The 17,729-nt window shown below is 33.5% G+C and overlaps 1 protein-coding gene across 3 annotated transcripts in view; it reads right to left on the bottom strand.

Moving 5' to 3' along the window:
- Positions 1-11,165: 11,165 nt before the first annotated feature.
- LOC135128356 (heterogeneous nuclear ribonucleoprotein C) overlaps positions 11,166-17,729 on the bottom strand; it is a 673,355-nt gene continuing 666,791 nt past the window's right edge. For all 3 annotated transcript variants that reach the window (XM_064055266.1, XM_064055267.1, XM_064055268.1), the window contains one exon: positions 11,166-12,522. In XM_064055266.1, coding sequence (XP_063911336.1) covers positions 12,193-12,522 — 330 coding nt within the window. In that variant the 3' untranslated portion in view covers positions 11,166-12,192. The remainder of the gene's footprint in view (positions 12,523-17,729) is intronic.

Here is a 17,729-nt window from a genome sequence, read left to right on the forward strand (position 1 = left end):
GAAATTTAACTGAATACATTTTCTTCTAGATTTCGAGCTCTAGAACGCACTTACGGCCTCGTTTCTTTGATAACTGTAACCGTTTTTCCAGAATTGACCGTTGAAATAACGAAATTTTTAGAAAGTTTCAAAAATTTGCATTTCGTACCGATTCTTTTCAAAATGTGGCTTTGTGACCATCAAAACATTATATTTTTGGAATCAACACGTCGGTATCTATATCCCTGAATTTTTTCAGAATTTTTAGATGACTTTCTCAAAAATGAAATTTCCCATTATGTATGTATTCGTATGCAAATTTCCACCCATTCTCCACGATTTTCGAAATTTAACAAAACAAATTTTTTGTTGATTTTGGGCCGCAGAAGTTACTTATGGCTTCATTTCTTCGATAACCTAAACTGTTTTTCCAGAATCGTCCATTGAAATATCGCAATTTTTAAAAATTTCGAAAAATTCGAATTTTACACCGAATTTTCCGAAAATATTGCTCCGTTACCAACAACACGCTATATTTTTGGAATCAGCATGTTGAGATCTACGTTCCTGAATTTTTTCGTAATTTTTAAACTACTCTTTTAAAAGTGAAATTTTTTCAAATTTCAGCCAATTTTTAATATTTTCGAAACTTAACTGAATACATTCTCTTATAGATTTCGAGCTCTAGAACTCACTTCCGGCCTCGTTTCTTTGATAACTCCAACAGTTTTTCCAGAATTGACCGTTGAAATATTGAAATTTTTAAAAATTTACAAAAATTAGCATTTCGAACCGATTCTTTCCAAAATGTGGCGTTGAGACTCTCAACACATTATATTTTTGGAATAAGCGTGTCGAGATCTACGTCCCTGAATTTTTTCACAATTTTTAGACAATTTTTTTAAAAGTGAAATTTTTTCAATGGTCCCGCCTTCTTCAAATTTCGGCCATTTTTGACATTTTCGAAACTTAACTGAATACATTTTCTTCTAGATTTCGAGCTCTAGAACGCACTTACGGCCTCGTTTCTTTGATAACTCTAACCGTTTTTCCAGAATTGACCGTTGAAATAACGAAATTTTTAGAAAGTTTCAAAAATTTGCATTTCGTACCGATTCTTTTCAAAATGTGGCTTTGTGACCATCAACACATTATATTTTTGGAATAAGCGTGTCGAGATCTACGTCCCTGAATTTTTTCACAATTTTTAGACAATTTTTTTAAAAGTGAAATTTTTTCAATGGTCCCGCCTTTTTCAAATTTCTGCTATTTTTGACATTTTCGAAACTTAAGTGAATACATTTTCTTCTAGATTTCGAGCTCTAGAACGCACTTACGGCCTCGTTTCTTTGATAACTGTAACCGTTTTTCCAGAATTGACCGTTGAAATAACGAAATTTTTAGAAAGTTTCAAAAATTTGCATTTCGTACCGATTCTTTTCAAAATATGGCTTTGTGACCATCAAAACATTATATTTTTGGAATCAACACGTCGGTATCTATATCCCTGAATTTTTTCAGAATTTTTAGATGACTTTCTCAAAAATGAAATTTCCCATTATGTATGTATTCGTATGCAAATTTCCACCCATTCTCCACGATTTTCGAAATTTAACAAAACAAATTTTTTGTTGATTTTGGGCCGCAGAAGTTACTTATGGCTTCATTTCTTCGATAACCTAAACTGTTTTTCCAGAATCGTCCATTGAAATATCGCAATTTTTAAAAATTTCGAAAAATTCGAATTTTACACCGAATTTTCCGAAAATATTGCTCCGTTACCAACAACACGCTATATTTTTGGAATCAGCATGTTGAGATCTACGTTCCTGAATTTTTTCGTAATTTTTAAACTACTCTTTTAAAAGTGAAATTTTTTCAAATTTCAGCCAATTTTTAATATTTTCGAAACTTAACTGAATACATTCTCTTATAGATTTCGAGCTCTAGAACTCACTTCCGGCCTCGTTTCTTTGATAACTCCAACAGTTTTTCCAGAATTGACCGTTGAAATATTGAAATTTTTAAAAATTTACAAAAATTAGCATTTCGAACCGATTCTTTCCAAAATGTGGCTTTGAGACTCTCAACACATTATATTTTTGGAATAAGCGTGTCGAGATCTACGTCCCTGAATTTTTTCACAATTTTTAGACAATTTTTTTAAAAGTGAAATTTTTTCAATGGTCCCGCCTTCTTCAAATTTCGGCCATTTTTGACATTTTCGAAACTTAACTGAATACATTTTCTTCTAGATTTCGAGCTCTAGAACGCACTTACGGCCTCGTTTCTTTGATAACTCTAACCGTTTTTCCAGAATTGACCGTTGAAATAACGAAATTTTTAGAAAGTTTCAAAAATTTGCATTTCGTACCGATTCTTTTCAAAATGTGGCTTTGTGACCATCAACACATTATATTTTTGGAATAAGCGTGTCGAGATCTACGTCCCTGAATTTTTTCACAATTTTTAGACAATTTTTTTAAAAGTGAAATTTTTTCAATGGTCCCGCCTTTTTCAAATTTCTGCTATTTTTGACATTTTCGAAACTTAAGTGAATACATTTTCTTCTAGATTTCGAGCTCTAGAACGCACTTACGGCCTCGTTTCTTTGATAACTCTAACCGTTTTTCCAGAATTGACCGTTGAAATAACGAAATTTTTAGAAATTTTCAAAAATTTGCATTTCGTAACGATTCTTTTCAAAATGTAGCTTTGTGACCATCAACACATTATAGTTTCGGAATCAGCATGTCGAGATCTACGTCTCTGAATTTTTTCACAATTTTTAGATAACTTTTTAAAAGTGAAATTTTTTCAATGGTCCCCCCTTCTTCAAATTTCGGCCAATTTTTGGCATTTTCGAAACTTAACTGAACACATTTTCTTATGGATTTCGAGTTCCAGAACTCCCTTACGGCCTCGTTTCTTTGATAACTCTAACCGTTTTTCCAGAATTGACCGTTGAAATATCGAAATTTTTAGAAATTTTCAAAAATTCGTATTTCTTACCGATTTTTTCCAAAATGTGACTTTGTGACCATCAACACGTTATATTTTTGCAATCAGCATATCGAGATCTACGTCCTTGAATTTTTTCACAATTTTTAGACAACTTTTTTAAAAGTGAAATTTTTTCATTGGTTCTCCTTCAAATTTCGGCCATTTTTTGATATTTTCGAAACTTAACTGTATACCTACATTTTCTTATAGATTTCGACCTCTAAAACTCACTTCCGTCCTCGTATCTTTGATAACTCCAACCGTTTTTCCAGAATAGTCTGTTGGAGTATCGAAATTTTTGGAAATTTTCAAAAATTCGCATTTCATACGGATTCTTTTGAAAATGTTGTCCGTGACCATCAACACGCTATATTTTTGGAATCAGCACGTTGGGATATATATTTTTGAATTTTTTCAGAATTTTTAGACAATTTAAAAAAATAATTTTTTTTTTCTTCAAATTTCGACCCATTTTTGATGCTTGTCGAAATTTAACTAAAAACTTTTTCTTGTTGATGTCGGGCCGCAGAAGTCACTTCCTGTCGCATTTCTTCGATAACTTCAACCTTTTTGCCAGAATTAGTTAATTCTAAATCAAATTCAGTGCAGTGAAATATCGCAATTTTTCAAAATTTCAAAAAATTCAATTCAACACGTACAGAAAGAAGATCTTGCGTCATTTTTGCAAGTAGGTGCATGTTTTTGTTCGGATTAAAGAGGGATGGACTTCAACTAGCCTCTGTCGGGATTACTGGATGTTCGGATAATGGTGGGTTGGGATTATAGAGGTTAATGTTTGCACTTTTTTTTAAGCGATGGTAATGTTGGTTGCATAGTCATGGAATTCTAGCAGTGTGTTAATTCTGTCGTTTTAAAACTTATATCCTCTGCTTAGAGATCAAAAAGCTGTGGGGACATTATTCTATTAAAAAAAAGTTGATCTTCACTTCCGGAAAAACTTAGCACTTTTAATTATTCTTTGCATCAAGCATCAAGTGTTGGTAGTTCCAAAGATAAATGCATGTGAAAATCAAACCAAATCACCCAATTACTCAATCATCAAATATTAGACAATATGGTTCGTCAAGGAGTACTAACGCCAATGATAAACCTGTAGCTTTTGGATGAAACGACGTCATAAAATTTTTGGAGGCAGTAATATGTATATTTTAATTGATCTACTATTTGTAATTACAACAAAAACAAAATTTGGTCCAAGTTTCCTTCGATAGAACTTCCTTCGCCCTTGAAGTGCAATCCAACAAGTCCCGCTTCTTTGAAACATTATAAAACATTTTTGTTTTTTGATAACTTTTATGTATTAAAAACCAGTAAATGACACCTCGAACATCTGCGCTGCGGGGGCGCAAATTCCAAGGAACAGTGTACATGCTTAACTTTGATTGTTTATGTTTATACATCGAAAGAATGTCACGTAGAAATTAGTTTGATTTGAATAAGTTTGTTTTCTCAAAACAGAGGACTAAAATTATTAATTTAAACCACAATCGAACAAATGTTCTGAAGGTTCACCGGGTCTCCGAGAACGCCACTGAACCACGAAGACGTACATTCTGTGCTGGTACTATAGCGTTATTATACCTTGCAAATATTTTTGCGAAAATTAGAACGTTTAGCGGAAAAACTGAAAGCGGATTCGTACACTATAAATATAGGAGGATATTTTTCTATAACATTCAGATCATTTTAAATTACGGTTCATTGAAATGACGTTATAAAATTGTTGGTGAAGATGATTAGGCAAATTTTCATTCCTAATATACATGCATATTTGACAACAATCGGTCCAGCAGTTTTGGAGATTACGTATCTAATAAAAATGGATACAGACACCAGACAGACAGACAGACAGACAGGCAGGCAGATAGACAGTTAAACAGACGGAAGCGGGAGACTACTTTTTTCGTACTGTAGAAGTCATGAAACGTCGAGAAAATATAAAAGTAGCAATTCGTCCGATGGACTCGATTATTATACTTCCTTAGCTTACGTTCGGGAAGTAATAAACACTTCCGTTGAAGTTTAAGAGATGGAAATGGTGGAAAATAGACATATTAATCTTAGGATTTTCAGTATGACTCTAGTCATATGCTCTTTCAAGAATTAAACAAAATTTGAAGAATCCGTCAACTTTTGGTGGAACCATATACAGTATGTCCCCGGATTGAGTTAACAAGACGATTTTTTATAATCTTTATTATTTTACAGCAAAAAGTCAAAGCAATAAAAATTTTGACTTGAATAAGACAAGTATTGCACCTTCGAAAATTTAAATAATGCAGATTTTTTTAAACCGATCAGTTTTTATCCAGATAATTGAATTAAAAAAAAAACTTCATTTGTCCTGTTTGTTTAAATGCACGTTGTTGAGGACTGTTCATTGAACACAGAAAACATAATTAGTGTTGGATACATCAAATCAATTAGACTTCGTTTATTCAAAATAATTTTGCAGGTATCTTGTTTTCATCCACAGTTTTCTTCATTTTATAATATAACTAAAAACTTAAAAATTGTAGCTAATTTGAGTTTTTTGATTTATCGGTTTATGTCAAATTGAGGAATTTTTCCCGAATTTAGACTGGTGAACTTAACAATGTGTCGCTGATTTGGTGCAGCATTTTTTCCACACTCTGTAGAGGTTATTATCACAAATAGAAGTTTCCAACATATTTTTTTTTATTTTTCAAAATAGGCGGGATTTGTTGGATTGTACTTCAGGGGCAAGTGAAGTCCTATGAATTTTTTAAATTAACATTTCTTATTCAATAAATTTGTAAGATAAGCAAATCAACTACCTCAGTATCAGATATATAAAATAAACAAAGTGAGTTAAATTATTGCTAGTGTTGTAGCAAAAATTTCAAGTAGTCCATTACCTTGTTTCTTAAATAAACTGTAAAATTTCGTCGTAAAAACTTTATATTTATTTTTAGGATAAGCTGCACCGATAACGTGAAAAATAGAGTTGAATTATTGAACCATATAGGTAAATAAAGGAGCATGTCTTAATATATGTTTCAAGTGAGGTTTATAATAAAATTTTAACACGGTGTCGTTATGTGCTAATAATATCTTTATTTATAAAAATGTAGTAAAACTACAGTGAATGTTTCCTGTCTTTTGCAACCCCTTGTACACCATCATTTTCCAGGCACTTCGTGACCGAAGCATCAAATTTACAGCATATCGCATCTCCCACAGCGACTTCCAATTTACAGTTTCCCTGCTTAAAACACGAGTTCCTAACGCATTGGAAACCCTACCAACTCACATGAAGTAGTGGAAAATTCGCAGCAAACACTATTAAATGTGTATACTTTATTAAGAAGATTATCCAAGAAAAATGAGGCATAAGACGCTTACTGCTAAGTAGAAATTCCCGACGTTTAACACGAACAAGGAACAAAAACCGTTCTTCAGTATAAGCCCTTGAAATGCTGGATTATTGTGGATTACGCCCAAAGAATTTGCAAATGTTATTTATAAAATCCGGAACATTAAGTGCGAGTGTCGAAAAGATATTTACCACTTTGAATAAGAAATGGGAGTTTATTTAAATTGGTAAACGAAATAGCAATTTGGGGAATGCAGAATTTCCAGCTGGTGGACTTTCTTGGAAAAAATTCGATGTGGGGATTTCTAATGGAAATAGGAGACCTATTTTTTCACATTCTAGACGTTATGAATGTCCAGTGAACACGAACACATTTCCAGGAATTTGTTTTTGATTGCATTAGAAAATTGCTTATTTTACAACTCTTGCACCTGTTTATAAATCTCGTTGTGATCAGTCGAGGGCCCGTTTCATTTGCCTAGGAGAAATCATTCCCTTCTCTAAACACTTCGGGACCTGCAATATGCCTAAACCCTTCCCACCCTCGACATTAAGTTAATTGTCTGAAAATGGCGGCTCCTCGGAACAATCCTTCCTTAATTTATCACAATTGTGACTGGGTAAACATCTCACGTAATTATTTTCGTCGAAAATTTAATCAGCAAATAAACAAAAACTGCGTGTATACCGTATAAACAGCAAATTCGTGTTAATAGGAGGTGGTAGAACGGATTAATAAATCTTTGTTAACTCGGCATTACAAAACACGGTGGCTTTATCATGGAACAACATGCATCAATCATTCAGATTGGCCCGTCATCAGCATATACGTCCGACAGTATTTCATCTCTTGGAATCCTAAAGTGTGCAGATATTAATTGTTGCACGAACGAATATATCCAGTAGGATCATTTGGATCGCGACGAGAAGTGGCGCGATAAATGGCACGGAATGAGATAAATTGACCCCAAATGGGACAGTTTTAATTCGGGGTTGGCGGTGCCATCGTCGATAAATATTCCATTTTGTAGTGAATGGGTCCAACTTCATCGGGTGTCGAGTCGGCGTTCGGGCTTGTCGCTCTCGAAAAGGTTGAGTAAGCTTGACAATTTGTTTGGATTTGAAGTGTATTGTGTTGGCCAGACTGCGTAAGATAGGAGGAATAAAAGACGATTACAATGGAGGACATATATTTTTTAATAACTAGCATTATGACAAGAACTTTACATACATAGAGATAAATAACATGGTCGTCAGCAATACCTGAAATCAAAAGCTCTAATAATAATTTCACAAGGCAAAGTTCACACGGTTTGTCCTTAACATGATTGTAGTTTAATAGAACATTGGTCATTCACACTTCTTATTACGTAGTCCTATAACAACTAATACAACTTTAAAATAAAAGTATTATTTAAGAATTAGCTCAGACAGTTATTGAAAATTCAATAGAAGCGAAATTATCTCCTTAAGTATTAATACACAACAACTCACACTTTTTGTTTCGTGTTTTATACGTTATTAATTACTATTAATATATAGATTCTTCACTTTTGTATCGTTATAAATTTTAGGCAACAAATTTATTCTTCAATTTATGTCAAAGTTTCTTTCTTTTCTTTGGTCGTAGGTCGCAAAGTTCTAATTATGTCTAATAATATTTTTTATAAATATAATTCAACACAGCATTCACTAAGTATGATACCTACGGTCTAGTTTCTTCGTTAATACATTTAAAAAAGTCTCAGAACAACCTCCAAAAGCGCGTCTTGGAAGTCGGCCTGATTAACAATTATCTTCTTAAAATACAGTAATTTTATGATATGTCAAATTGTTTTCCTTTACATAAATATTTACAAGGTCTAATCTAAGTAGCTTTGGTATTTCTTTTTCTTTAAAAATTTTACCGCGACTTCTAAAAGAAGTGAATGTGAAGGGTAATGATTGCGCTTCTCCTGAGAATAGAAAACGATCTATTGTGGCTCGCGGTAGAATTAGCTTACCTACATAATGGAAAACAAGATCTATCAATCTAAACTAAGAAAATAGAAAATGTAGGGAAAGTAGAAGACGTAGTCCACTTGGGCGAGTTCGCGCTAAAATTCTACCAAAAATTTATTTTTGCAAGTATTGACAATTTGACACTTTATGATCGGTGAAGTTGACTCAGCTGTCACTAGATGGTGCTTCAAATGTCAAACGATAGTTTGACTCACACTGAAAAAATCTAGAAATTCATTCAAAACTAATTCAAATTGATCATGGTATAATTTTTCCTATTTTCCTAAAATAGGTCGAAGGAAAAAAATTAAAATTGTAAGTAGAAAACATGACGTTGCTGCAAAAAGTTCTTGTTCAAAATTTTATTCAAGTAAGCAGCAATTTTGAAAATACTTAATGCTCAGTATTTAATTGATACACGTGTGTTATACAAAATTTTATCCAACACCTCTTATTTTTTTTTTTGTCAGACTATGAAAAACTACTACAAATAAAGTCATATGTAGTTTTACCATGATGAATGAATGCTTGATTTTTTTCATTTGCCCTGATACCAAAAACATTTCATACAGGAGATTCTTCAGAATCTCAATCAGAACCAAAATCTTGTCTAAAATAACTGAAGAAGTTATTTATTTTCTGAACCCACTCCAAGCTCAATCATACACTAGGCATAGTATGAGACGTTCTTCGGCAGTTATATTGTTAAACGTAGTTGATTTATTTTCAAATTAGAAATTCTGCAAGATTTTACAGACAGATAGACAAAATGGAACACTCCTTATATTACTATGGAAAGATATTTTTGTATAAGGAAAGTGAAGTAAAATCTTGAAATAAAAAAACAAGTAGAGAATGTTCTGAATGAGGCACTTGGAAGCTATTATTTGACGATTCAGGTATTATTTTCGTGGTCGTAATAAAACTACTAAGTTGACCACTGACGACATAAAGGAGGATATTTTTTATTTGACATAAAGACAAACAACCGAAAAGAAAATATATGTCCCTTAGACCAAAAATATTGCACATAGAAGATTATTCTTACAAAGAATGAACTATCCAGTTATTTAGAACCAAAGCCTTGTCTAAAATAACTCAAGAAGTTGTTTCTTTCTTGAACTACTCGAAGCTCAATCATACACTAGGCACAGTACGAGACGTTCTTCGGCAGCTAACGTAGGAGCTGATTTTCAAGAATAAAATGTCACTAGTTTCCGACAAGACTGAAATAGCCACAAAAATATACAAGGTACCCTCAAACGAACGTCAGATCTTTCATACACGACCCATAGTACTATAAGATCGAAAAAAGTCCTGAAGCAAGCTTTGAAATTTAATTAAAAAAAATAATGTTGGCAACACCAAAGCGTCCCTTGTTCGGTTTGACAGTTACGGGGAAATAACTGTCAACTAAAGGGTCAAGAAGATGTAATGCAACATGATTACTTTAAAAATAAATTTCATGGCCTACTAGAGGACTTTTTTCGATCACATAATGTAACGTCAAAGAACCTAAAATAAAATGTCGTAGTATACAGAGTGACTCAATAACCGCATGATCCTGGATATCTCATTAACGTTGTGTCTGTTTTTGAGATGCAATTTAGGTTTTTCAGTAGAACACGCTGTATATATTGCCCTGATTGGCTTCTTCTTAAGTTCAATGACTAAATTTTTTGTGTGAAATGTAGATGCAGCGTTGTCAAGTTATTATAATTCTCTTGGATTTTTTTAACAAGACAAAAAATCGCAATATGTAGTTCTATTTTCAAAATTAAGGTCTGCATTATTTTACGAATACTAGATAGACAAAAATTTGATACAAAATTCAAAATGCTGTAATTTTCATTTAGTGATATCTCAGGTTTTTCTTTCTTTTTTGTATGTTTTATTATATCTCTTTTTTAATTAGTATGTACAGGTGAGTCACTAAACGAGCGTTCCCCGGTATCTCAATAATTATTAGATAGTAAAAAAAATCAAGTGGCATGTTTTTAAGATGTAACAGAAGTTCTTTAAATGAAACAGCCTATATATCTTTCATCTTTTAATCGACCTTTTCTTTTACGATGCATCGTTGCCACATTATTCCAATTTTCTTTAAATGAGATTAAATTTTCGTATACAGGGTGTTTATATGCTGAGTATTTTCCATATTTAAAATTGATAGTTACTGCGATTTTTTTCTTTTTTAAGAGACCCATCGCCGTATTAAAAGAATGAGGACAAAAAACAGAGTAAAATACAGTAATAAAAAACACAGGTGTTCCCTTTGAAAAAACTGAAATATCGATATTTACAAAAAGTAAAGTTTTAGATTTTTTATAAACACTCTGGATAATAGAATTTGACTTAGTTGATCCCAGAATAAAGCGAGTACTTTTATTTATCCTTCCACAAAATATTGTAAGACAGATTTTAAAAACAACCCTATTGCAATTTTTTTATGAACCGTTATAAATTCTTGGGCGAGGCTAAATTTAATTTTTTTCTAGTTCTATAAGCAAGCAGTAGCCACGCCTACCCACCCCTTCTTTGTTCCAGTGACAGTTCTTATTATTGTTCAGTCCTATCGTAGCAAATTTTAGCCCCGCCCACCCACCCTTTTTTTTCTTAGAAGAGTGGGTCATCTGCCAAAATCAATCTTATCTTGACAAGTACCAGGCCCACCCACCCACCCTTATTTTCTTAGAAGATATGCCATTTGCAAAAATCAGTCCCATACTTGCCAAGATAAGATTGATTTTTGCAGATGACCTATTCTTCCAAGAAAATAAAGGGTGGGTGGGTGGGGCTAGTTCTATTTTTTTTGAAGAGTAGGTCATTTGCCAAAATGAATCTTATTTTGCCAAATACTAGCCCGGCCCACCAGTCTTTTATTTTTTTAGAGGGTAGATTATTTGGCAAGCACTAGACACACTGTGTATGTCTGCTGCGATTTTTCAGGTTTTTTTTAAACATCAAAATATGGATGCAGAGCACTTAATTTTATAACTTTCTAAACACTTTACATATTAAAACTCTAACCTATCTAATGCGTTTATTTATGTATCCACAAAATATGGGTATTACAGAAAAAATAACCAAATTTCAAATTTTTTTGACCTTTGCACTGTAAAAAATTTGAAGAAAGTGGAAATAACTTGACAAAAGTGCTTCAAATTTGGAAAAATAAAACCTGTTTAGAAAACCTAAATATTTTAAAAATTGTTGCGTTTAGAACATGTATATTTGAAAATAATAAAAAAAAAAAACGAATACTAGTGACTCGAAAATTGTGGTCTCTGTTTCATTGGTGATCTTTCATCCCTCAAAATCACCACGGTTTCAAACTTTTATTTAGAGGTGTTGGGGAACAAAAAAATGAACATCAATTTACTAAAGCTATTTTTAGAATGAAAATATAATTTTTGTAGTAGTTACAAATTTTCTCGAAAGTGTTACTTGCAAAAATAAATTTTCAGTGTTATGAACTTTCCGCCCCTTGAACCACCACAGAAAGTAAGAAAAAGCCCGCGAAAAGAATGCAGCTGCCCTTAATCCACACCTGCAAACAGCTTAACTTGAAAATTTTAATTTACTAGAACCTTAACCGGAGCCCTCCACCCCCTCGCTCCGGCTAACTCATCAATCCAAAAAACATCAGCTACGTTATCTTCACTACTAATAATGACCTTAGAATGTATACGGGGCTAGATTACCAAAACCACAAATATGTACAAGCGCCTTGGCGCCCCTCCCGATTATCAATGGCAGGCAGAGTCGTCATATTCAACCCAGCAAGTAACAACCCCTCAACGGAAGAAAACGCAAAATTTACTATATGCATGAAAGTGTGTGTTGGGTCACTAATACGGTTCGTGCTGTATTTTGGGGGAGAGGCGCGTGTGTCCTTGGGGCTTCCACGCGTCTCCGTGCTCGGTGTGGGGGGCGATGGCCGCCAGGGGGGGCGGCGACGAGCCGGGCTGGGACGTCGGGGCGCTAACAATGCTCAACGCATGCATTATGCAGGTCTTGGCCGTGGACTCCACGTCCATTAGGTCCTCCAGCTCTTTGTCGTTGCGAGAGTTGGCCGAATCTGGGGTGCCCGTGAGACCGTCACGGCCGTTCTCCATAAAGTCCGGTTCGTGATCGCCGTTTTCCTCCTCGCCCTCGCAGGCCGTCTCGTTCTTGTTCTCCTGGAAGAAAGAGAAGAGATGAAGAAGTGTGGGATAGCGGGGGTCGGTCGACGCAATAATCCCCGTCGACGGCCAAAAATACACTTTGGAAACCGAAACATGCAAAAATGAGCGTTGTTTAATCTAATCAGTAGTTGGTTGACGAAGGTCGTGATGGAAATAGTGGCCGAGAGGGATTCTCGATCTAGGAATTGTACGAGATCATGTAATTTCGCTCTTTAGGGTAGTAGATTTTTTAAATATTGGAAATTTCGCAGTAGAAAATGCTGCTCACTTTCTACTAGAAATGTATCTTATTGCATTAAGTCGTAAAGAAAACTGAAGAAAATGATAAATTGTTATTAAGTATGTCAAATCCACAAAATTTACAGTTTTAACACAACTGGGAATTTCATTGCTCTAATATGACAGTCAGGTATCATTTGTGAGGGCAATATTAGGCACTGAATTTTTTGACGGTTTTATATACAGGGTGTTGCGTTTTAACTACCTGATAAATCAAATTATTTCAAAACTGGTTTTATTGAGCTACTTTAATTTTCACCAGTAGTTTTTGTTTTGTGATAGAGTCAAAAAAAATTCTTGAACTTTTTTTTATTACTAACATAAAACCTGTAAAACGTGAATTAAAAATTAATCAATTAATTAATTTCGAGAGGACGTCATTACGTGGTTGGTGGGGATGATCAGACAAATTCTGGGTAGATTTTTACTATCTATTTAATATTTCTAAAGTATTCACCAGTAGTTTCGGAGATTGTCTGTTTAAAAAAATCGCCAAAATATCATATATCATAAAATAGACTGCTTCTCTATTCTATAATAATTCTCAAGTGTCTTTTTTAATGTTTGTTTCGGAAAAAAGAATAAAAATTTAATTGAAAACACTTTTTATAATTAAAATAAAAATTACGGCATTATCCTTGTGGCCACAAAATTATAGGGAACCTAATGATAAAAACCGGAATATGCTTTCTTTTTACCTGTAAAGGAAGCTATTCCGGTCAAAATTTTCTATCTCGGTTAAATGTACATCAATTTGTCCGAAAATTACCTCTGTCCCTGTCCCGAACCTTTTGAATAATAACCAGTGGCTAAGAAAAAATCTACAAGGGCTCCTGATTTTTTAATATTCAAGTTTCCCGTAGATGACATCGCCAGATAAATATTTACGTAAATACTAAACGGGCACAGCTGTTTAGCTGAAAATTAAACCTCATACCCAGAAAACTATACAAAATCGGGTGATGAAAACCGGACTATGCTATCTTTGTCCATTCAAAAGTTCTGGGTCGTCAAACTAACAATTTATTTTTTGAGTTTTGGTTAACAGAATATTTCGTTTAAAATAGTAGTAATTTTCAATAACCGATGCTAACAACGCACTCAGCTGAGCAAAATTAATCGGGAAACTGAATTTCAGGCACATTGACAAATGTTTATTTTTTGGTAAATTTTTTCCGGAGCTATTCCGGTAAAAATTTTCTAACTTAGGATATATCAAGTTATCTCGGGCAAAAGCACCTCGCTTTGTCTGAAAATTACTGATGCCCATAATTCGAGCTTTCTCAATAAAAATCTGTGACCAAAAAAATTCTAAAGGGGCTCTTGATTTTTTTTTTATTTTTAATATTCGAGACTTCCGTAAAGGACATCGTCCGATAAATGTTTACGTACACACTAAACGGGTACAGCTGTTTAGCTGAAATTTAAACCTCATGCCCAGAAAACTATACAAAATCGGGTGATAAAAACTGGACTATGCTATCTTTGTCCATTCAAAAGTTATGGATCGTCAAACTAACAATTTATTTTTTTGAGTTTAGATTAACAGAATATTTCGTTTAAAATAGTAGTAATTTTCAATAACCGATGCTAACAACGCACTAAATTGAGCAAAATTAATCGGGACACTGAATTTCAGGCACATTGACAAATGTTTATTTTTTAGTAAATTTTTTCCGGAGCTATTCCGGTAAAAATTTTCGAACTTAGGATATATCAAGCTATCTCGGGTAAAAGTACCTCGCTTTGTCAGAAAATTACCGATGTCCATAACTTGAGCTTCCTCAATAAAATTCTGTGACCAAAAAAATTCTAGGGGGGCTCCTGATTTTTTTTTTATTTTTTAATATTCGAGTCTCTCGTAAATGACATCGTTCGATAAATGTTTATGTAAATACCAAACGGGCAGAGATAACTAGCTAAAAATTAAGTACCATACCCACAAAACTCTACGGAATTGAACGATAGAAACTGGAATATTCTATCTTTGTCCGTTCAAAAGTTATGGACCGTCAAACCAACAATTTGTTTTTTGAGTTTTTGTTAAAGGAGAATTTCGTATTAAATAGTGCAAACTTTCAATAGCCGATGCTAAAAACGCACTCAACTGGGCAAGCTTAATGCAGAAACTGAATTTCAGGCACATTGACAGATGTTTATTAATTGGTCAATTATTTTCCGGAGCTATTCCGGTAAATTTTTCGAACTTAGGATATATCAAGCTATCTTGGTTAAAAGTACTTCGCTTTGTTTGAAAATTATTGCTGTCCATAACTCTAACCTCCTGAATACAAATCTGGGACCAAAAAAATTCTAGAAGGGTTCCTGATTTTTTTTTTAATTTTTTAATATTCGAGTCGAGTCGTAAATGATATCGTCCGATAAATGTTTACGTATATACTAAACAGGTACAGATATCTAGCTGAAAATTATGCTCCGTGCCCACAAGACTCTACGGAATCGAGTGATAAAAACCGGAATATGCTATCTTTATCCGTTCAAAAGTTATAGACCGTAAAACTAACAATTTGTTTTTTTGAGTTTTGGTTAAAGGAGAATTTCGCTTAAAATAGTACAAATTTTCAATGTCCGATGCGAAAAACGTATTTAGCTGGGAAAAATTAATCTGGAAACTTTATTTCAAGCACATTGACAGATGTTTATTTTTTGATCAATTTTTTCCGGAGCTATTCCGGTAAAAATTTTCGACTGCAGGAAATATCAAGTTCTCACGGTTAAAAATACTTCGATTTGTCGGAAAATTACTGCTTTCCATAATTCGAACATCCTGAATAAAAATCTGTTAAGAAAAATTCTCGAGAGGTTACTGATTTTTTTTTTAATTTTTTAATATTCGAGTCTCTCGTAAATGACATCGTCCGATAAATGTTCACGTAGATACTAAACAGGTACAGATATCTAGCTGAAAATTATGCCCCATATCCACTAAACTCTACGGAATAGAATGATAAAAACCGGAATATGCTATCTTTGTCCCTTCAAAAGTTATAGACCGTAAAACTAACAATTTGTTTTTTTGAGTATTGGTTAAAGGAGCATTTCGCTTAAAATAGTACAAATTTTCAATAACCGATCCGAAAAACGCACTTAGCTGAGAAAAATTAGTAGGGAAACTAAATTTCAGGTAGATTGACAAATGTTTATTTTTGGGCAATTTTTTCCGGAGGTATTCCGGTCAAAATGTTCGAACTTAGGATGTATTAAACTCTCTCGGTTAAAAATATCTCGATTTGTATGAAAATTACTGCTGTTCATAAATCGAGCCTCATGAATAAAAATCTGGGAAGAAAAAATTCTGGTGGGGGCTACTAATTTTTTTTTTTAATTTTTTAATATTCGAGCCTCCCGTTAATGACATCGTCCGATAAATGTAGATCGTAAACGGGTACAGATACCTAGTTGAAAATAAAGCCGCCTATTCACAAAACGATGCAGAATCAAATGATAAAAATCGGAATGTCATCAATTGTACTGTTCAAAAGTTATGGACCGTCAAATTCACGCTTTGGTTTTTTGAGTTTTGGTTAAAGGAGCATTTCGTTTAAAATAGTGCTAATTTTCAATAACCGATGCGAAAAGCGCACTTAGCTGGGAACAATTAGTCTGGAAACTTTATTTCAAGCACATTGACAGATGTTTATTTTTTGGTCAATTTTTTCCGGAGCGATTTCGGTCAAAATTTTCGAAATGAAGGCATACCTATCAAGTTATCTCCGTTAAAAGTGCCTCGATTTGTCTGAAAATTACTACCGTCCATAATTCGAACCTCTTGACTAAAAATCTGGGACCAAAAAAATTCTAGTGGGTCTCCCGATTTTTTTTTTAATTTGTCGCCCGGAAGTGACATCGTCCGATAAATGTTTACGTGTTACTAAAGGGGCACAGATACCTAGTTGAAAACAAAGCTCCAGATCCAAAAAACTACACAGAATCGAATGATAAAAAGCGGAATATCTTATCTTTGTCCGTTCAAAAGTTATGGATCGTCAAACTAACAATTTGTTTTTTTGAGCTTTGGTTAAAGGAGGATTTCGTTTAAAATAATACAAATTTTCAATAACCGATGTCGAAAACGCACTCAGCTGGCCAAGATTAATCTAGAATCTGAATTTCAGCACATTGCAGATGTTTATTTTTTGGTCAATTTTTTCCGGAGAGCTATTGCAGTCAAAATTTTCGAACTTAGGATATATCAAGCTATCTCGCGTAAAAGTAACACGCTTGGTCTGGAAATTACTGCTGTCCATAATTCAAGCCTCCTGAATAACAATCTGTGATCAAAACAATTCTAGCGTGGCTCCTTTTTTTTTATTTTTTAATATTTGAGTCTCCCGTAAATGACATCCGATAAATATTTACGTAGATACTAAACGGATCTAGATATCTAGCTCAAAATTAAGCCCCGTGCCCACAAAACTACACAAAATCGAGTGATAAAAACCGAAATATGCTATCTTTATCCATTCAAAAGTTATGGACTGTTAAACTAAAAATTTGTTTTTTTGACTTTTGGTTCAAGGAGGATTTCGTTTAAAATAGTGAAAATTTTCAATAACCGATGCCAAAAACGCACTTACCTTGAAAAAATTAGTCTGGAATCTAAATTTCAGGTGGATTGACAAATTTTTATTTATTGGGCAATTTTTCCGGAGCTATTGCGGTCAAAATTTTGGAATTTAGGCCATATCAAGCCATTTCGGTTAAGTTACCTCACTTTGTCTGAAAATTAAGTCCGTCCCTAATTCTAACCTTGTAAATAAAAATCTGGAGTGAAAAAATTCTAGAGAGGCTTCCTTCTGATTTTTTAAAATTTTGTAATATTCGAGTTTCAAAATTTTGAATTTAGGCCATATTAAACTATCTCGGTTAAAAGTACCTAGATATGTCTGAAAATTACTCCT

This window comes from Zophobas morio, unplaced genomic scaffold (assembly GCF_036711695.1).
Source record: "Zophobas morio isolate AGI-343-1 ecotype UQ-CSIRO unplaced genomic scaffold, CSIRO_AGI_Zmor_V1 ptg000012l, whole genome shotgun sequence".
In the NCBI taxonomy this organism is placed as follows: Eukaryota; Metazoa; Arthropoda; class Insecta; order Coleoptera; family Tenebrionidae; genus Zophobas; species Zophobas morio.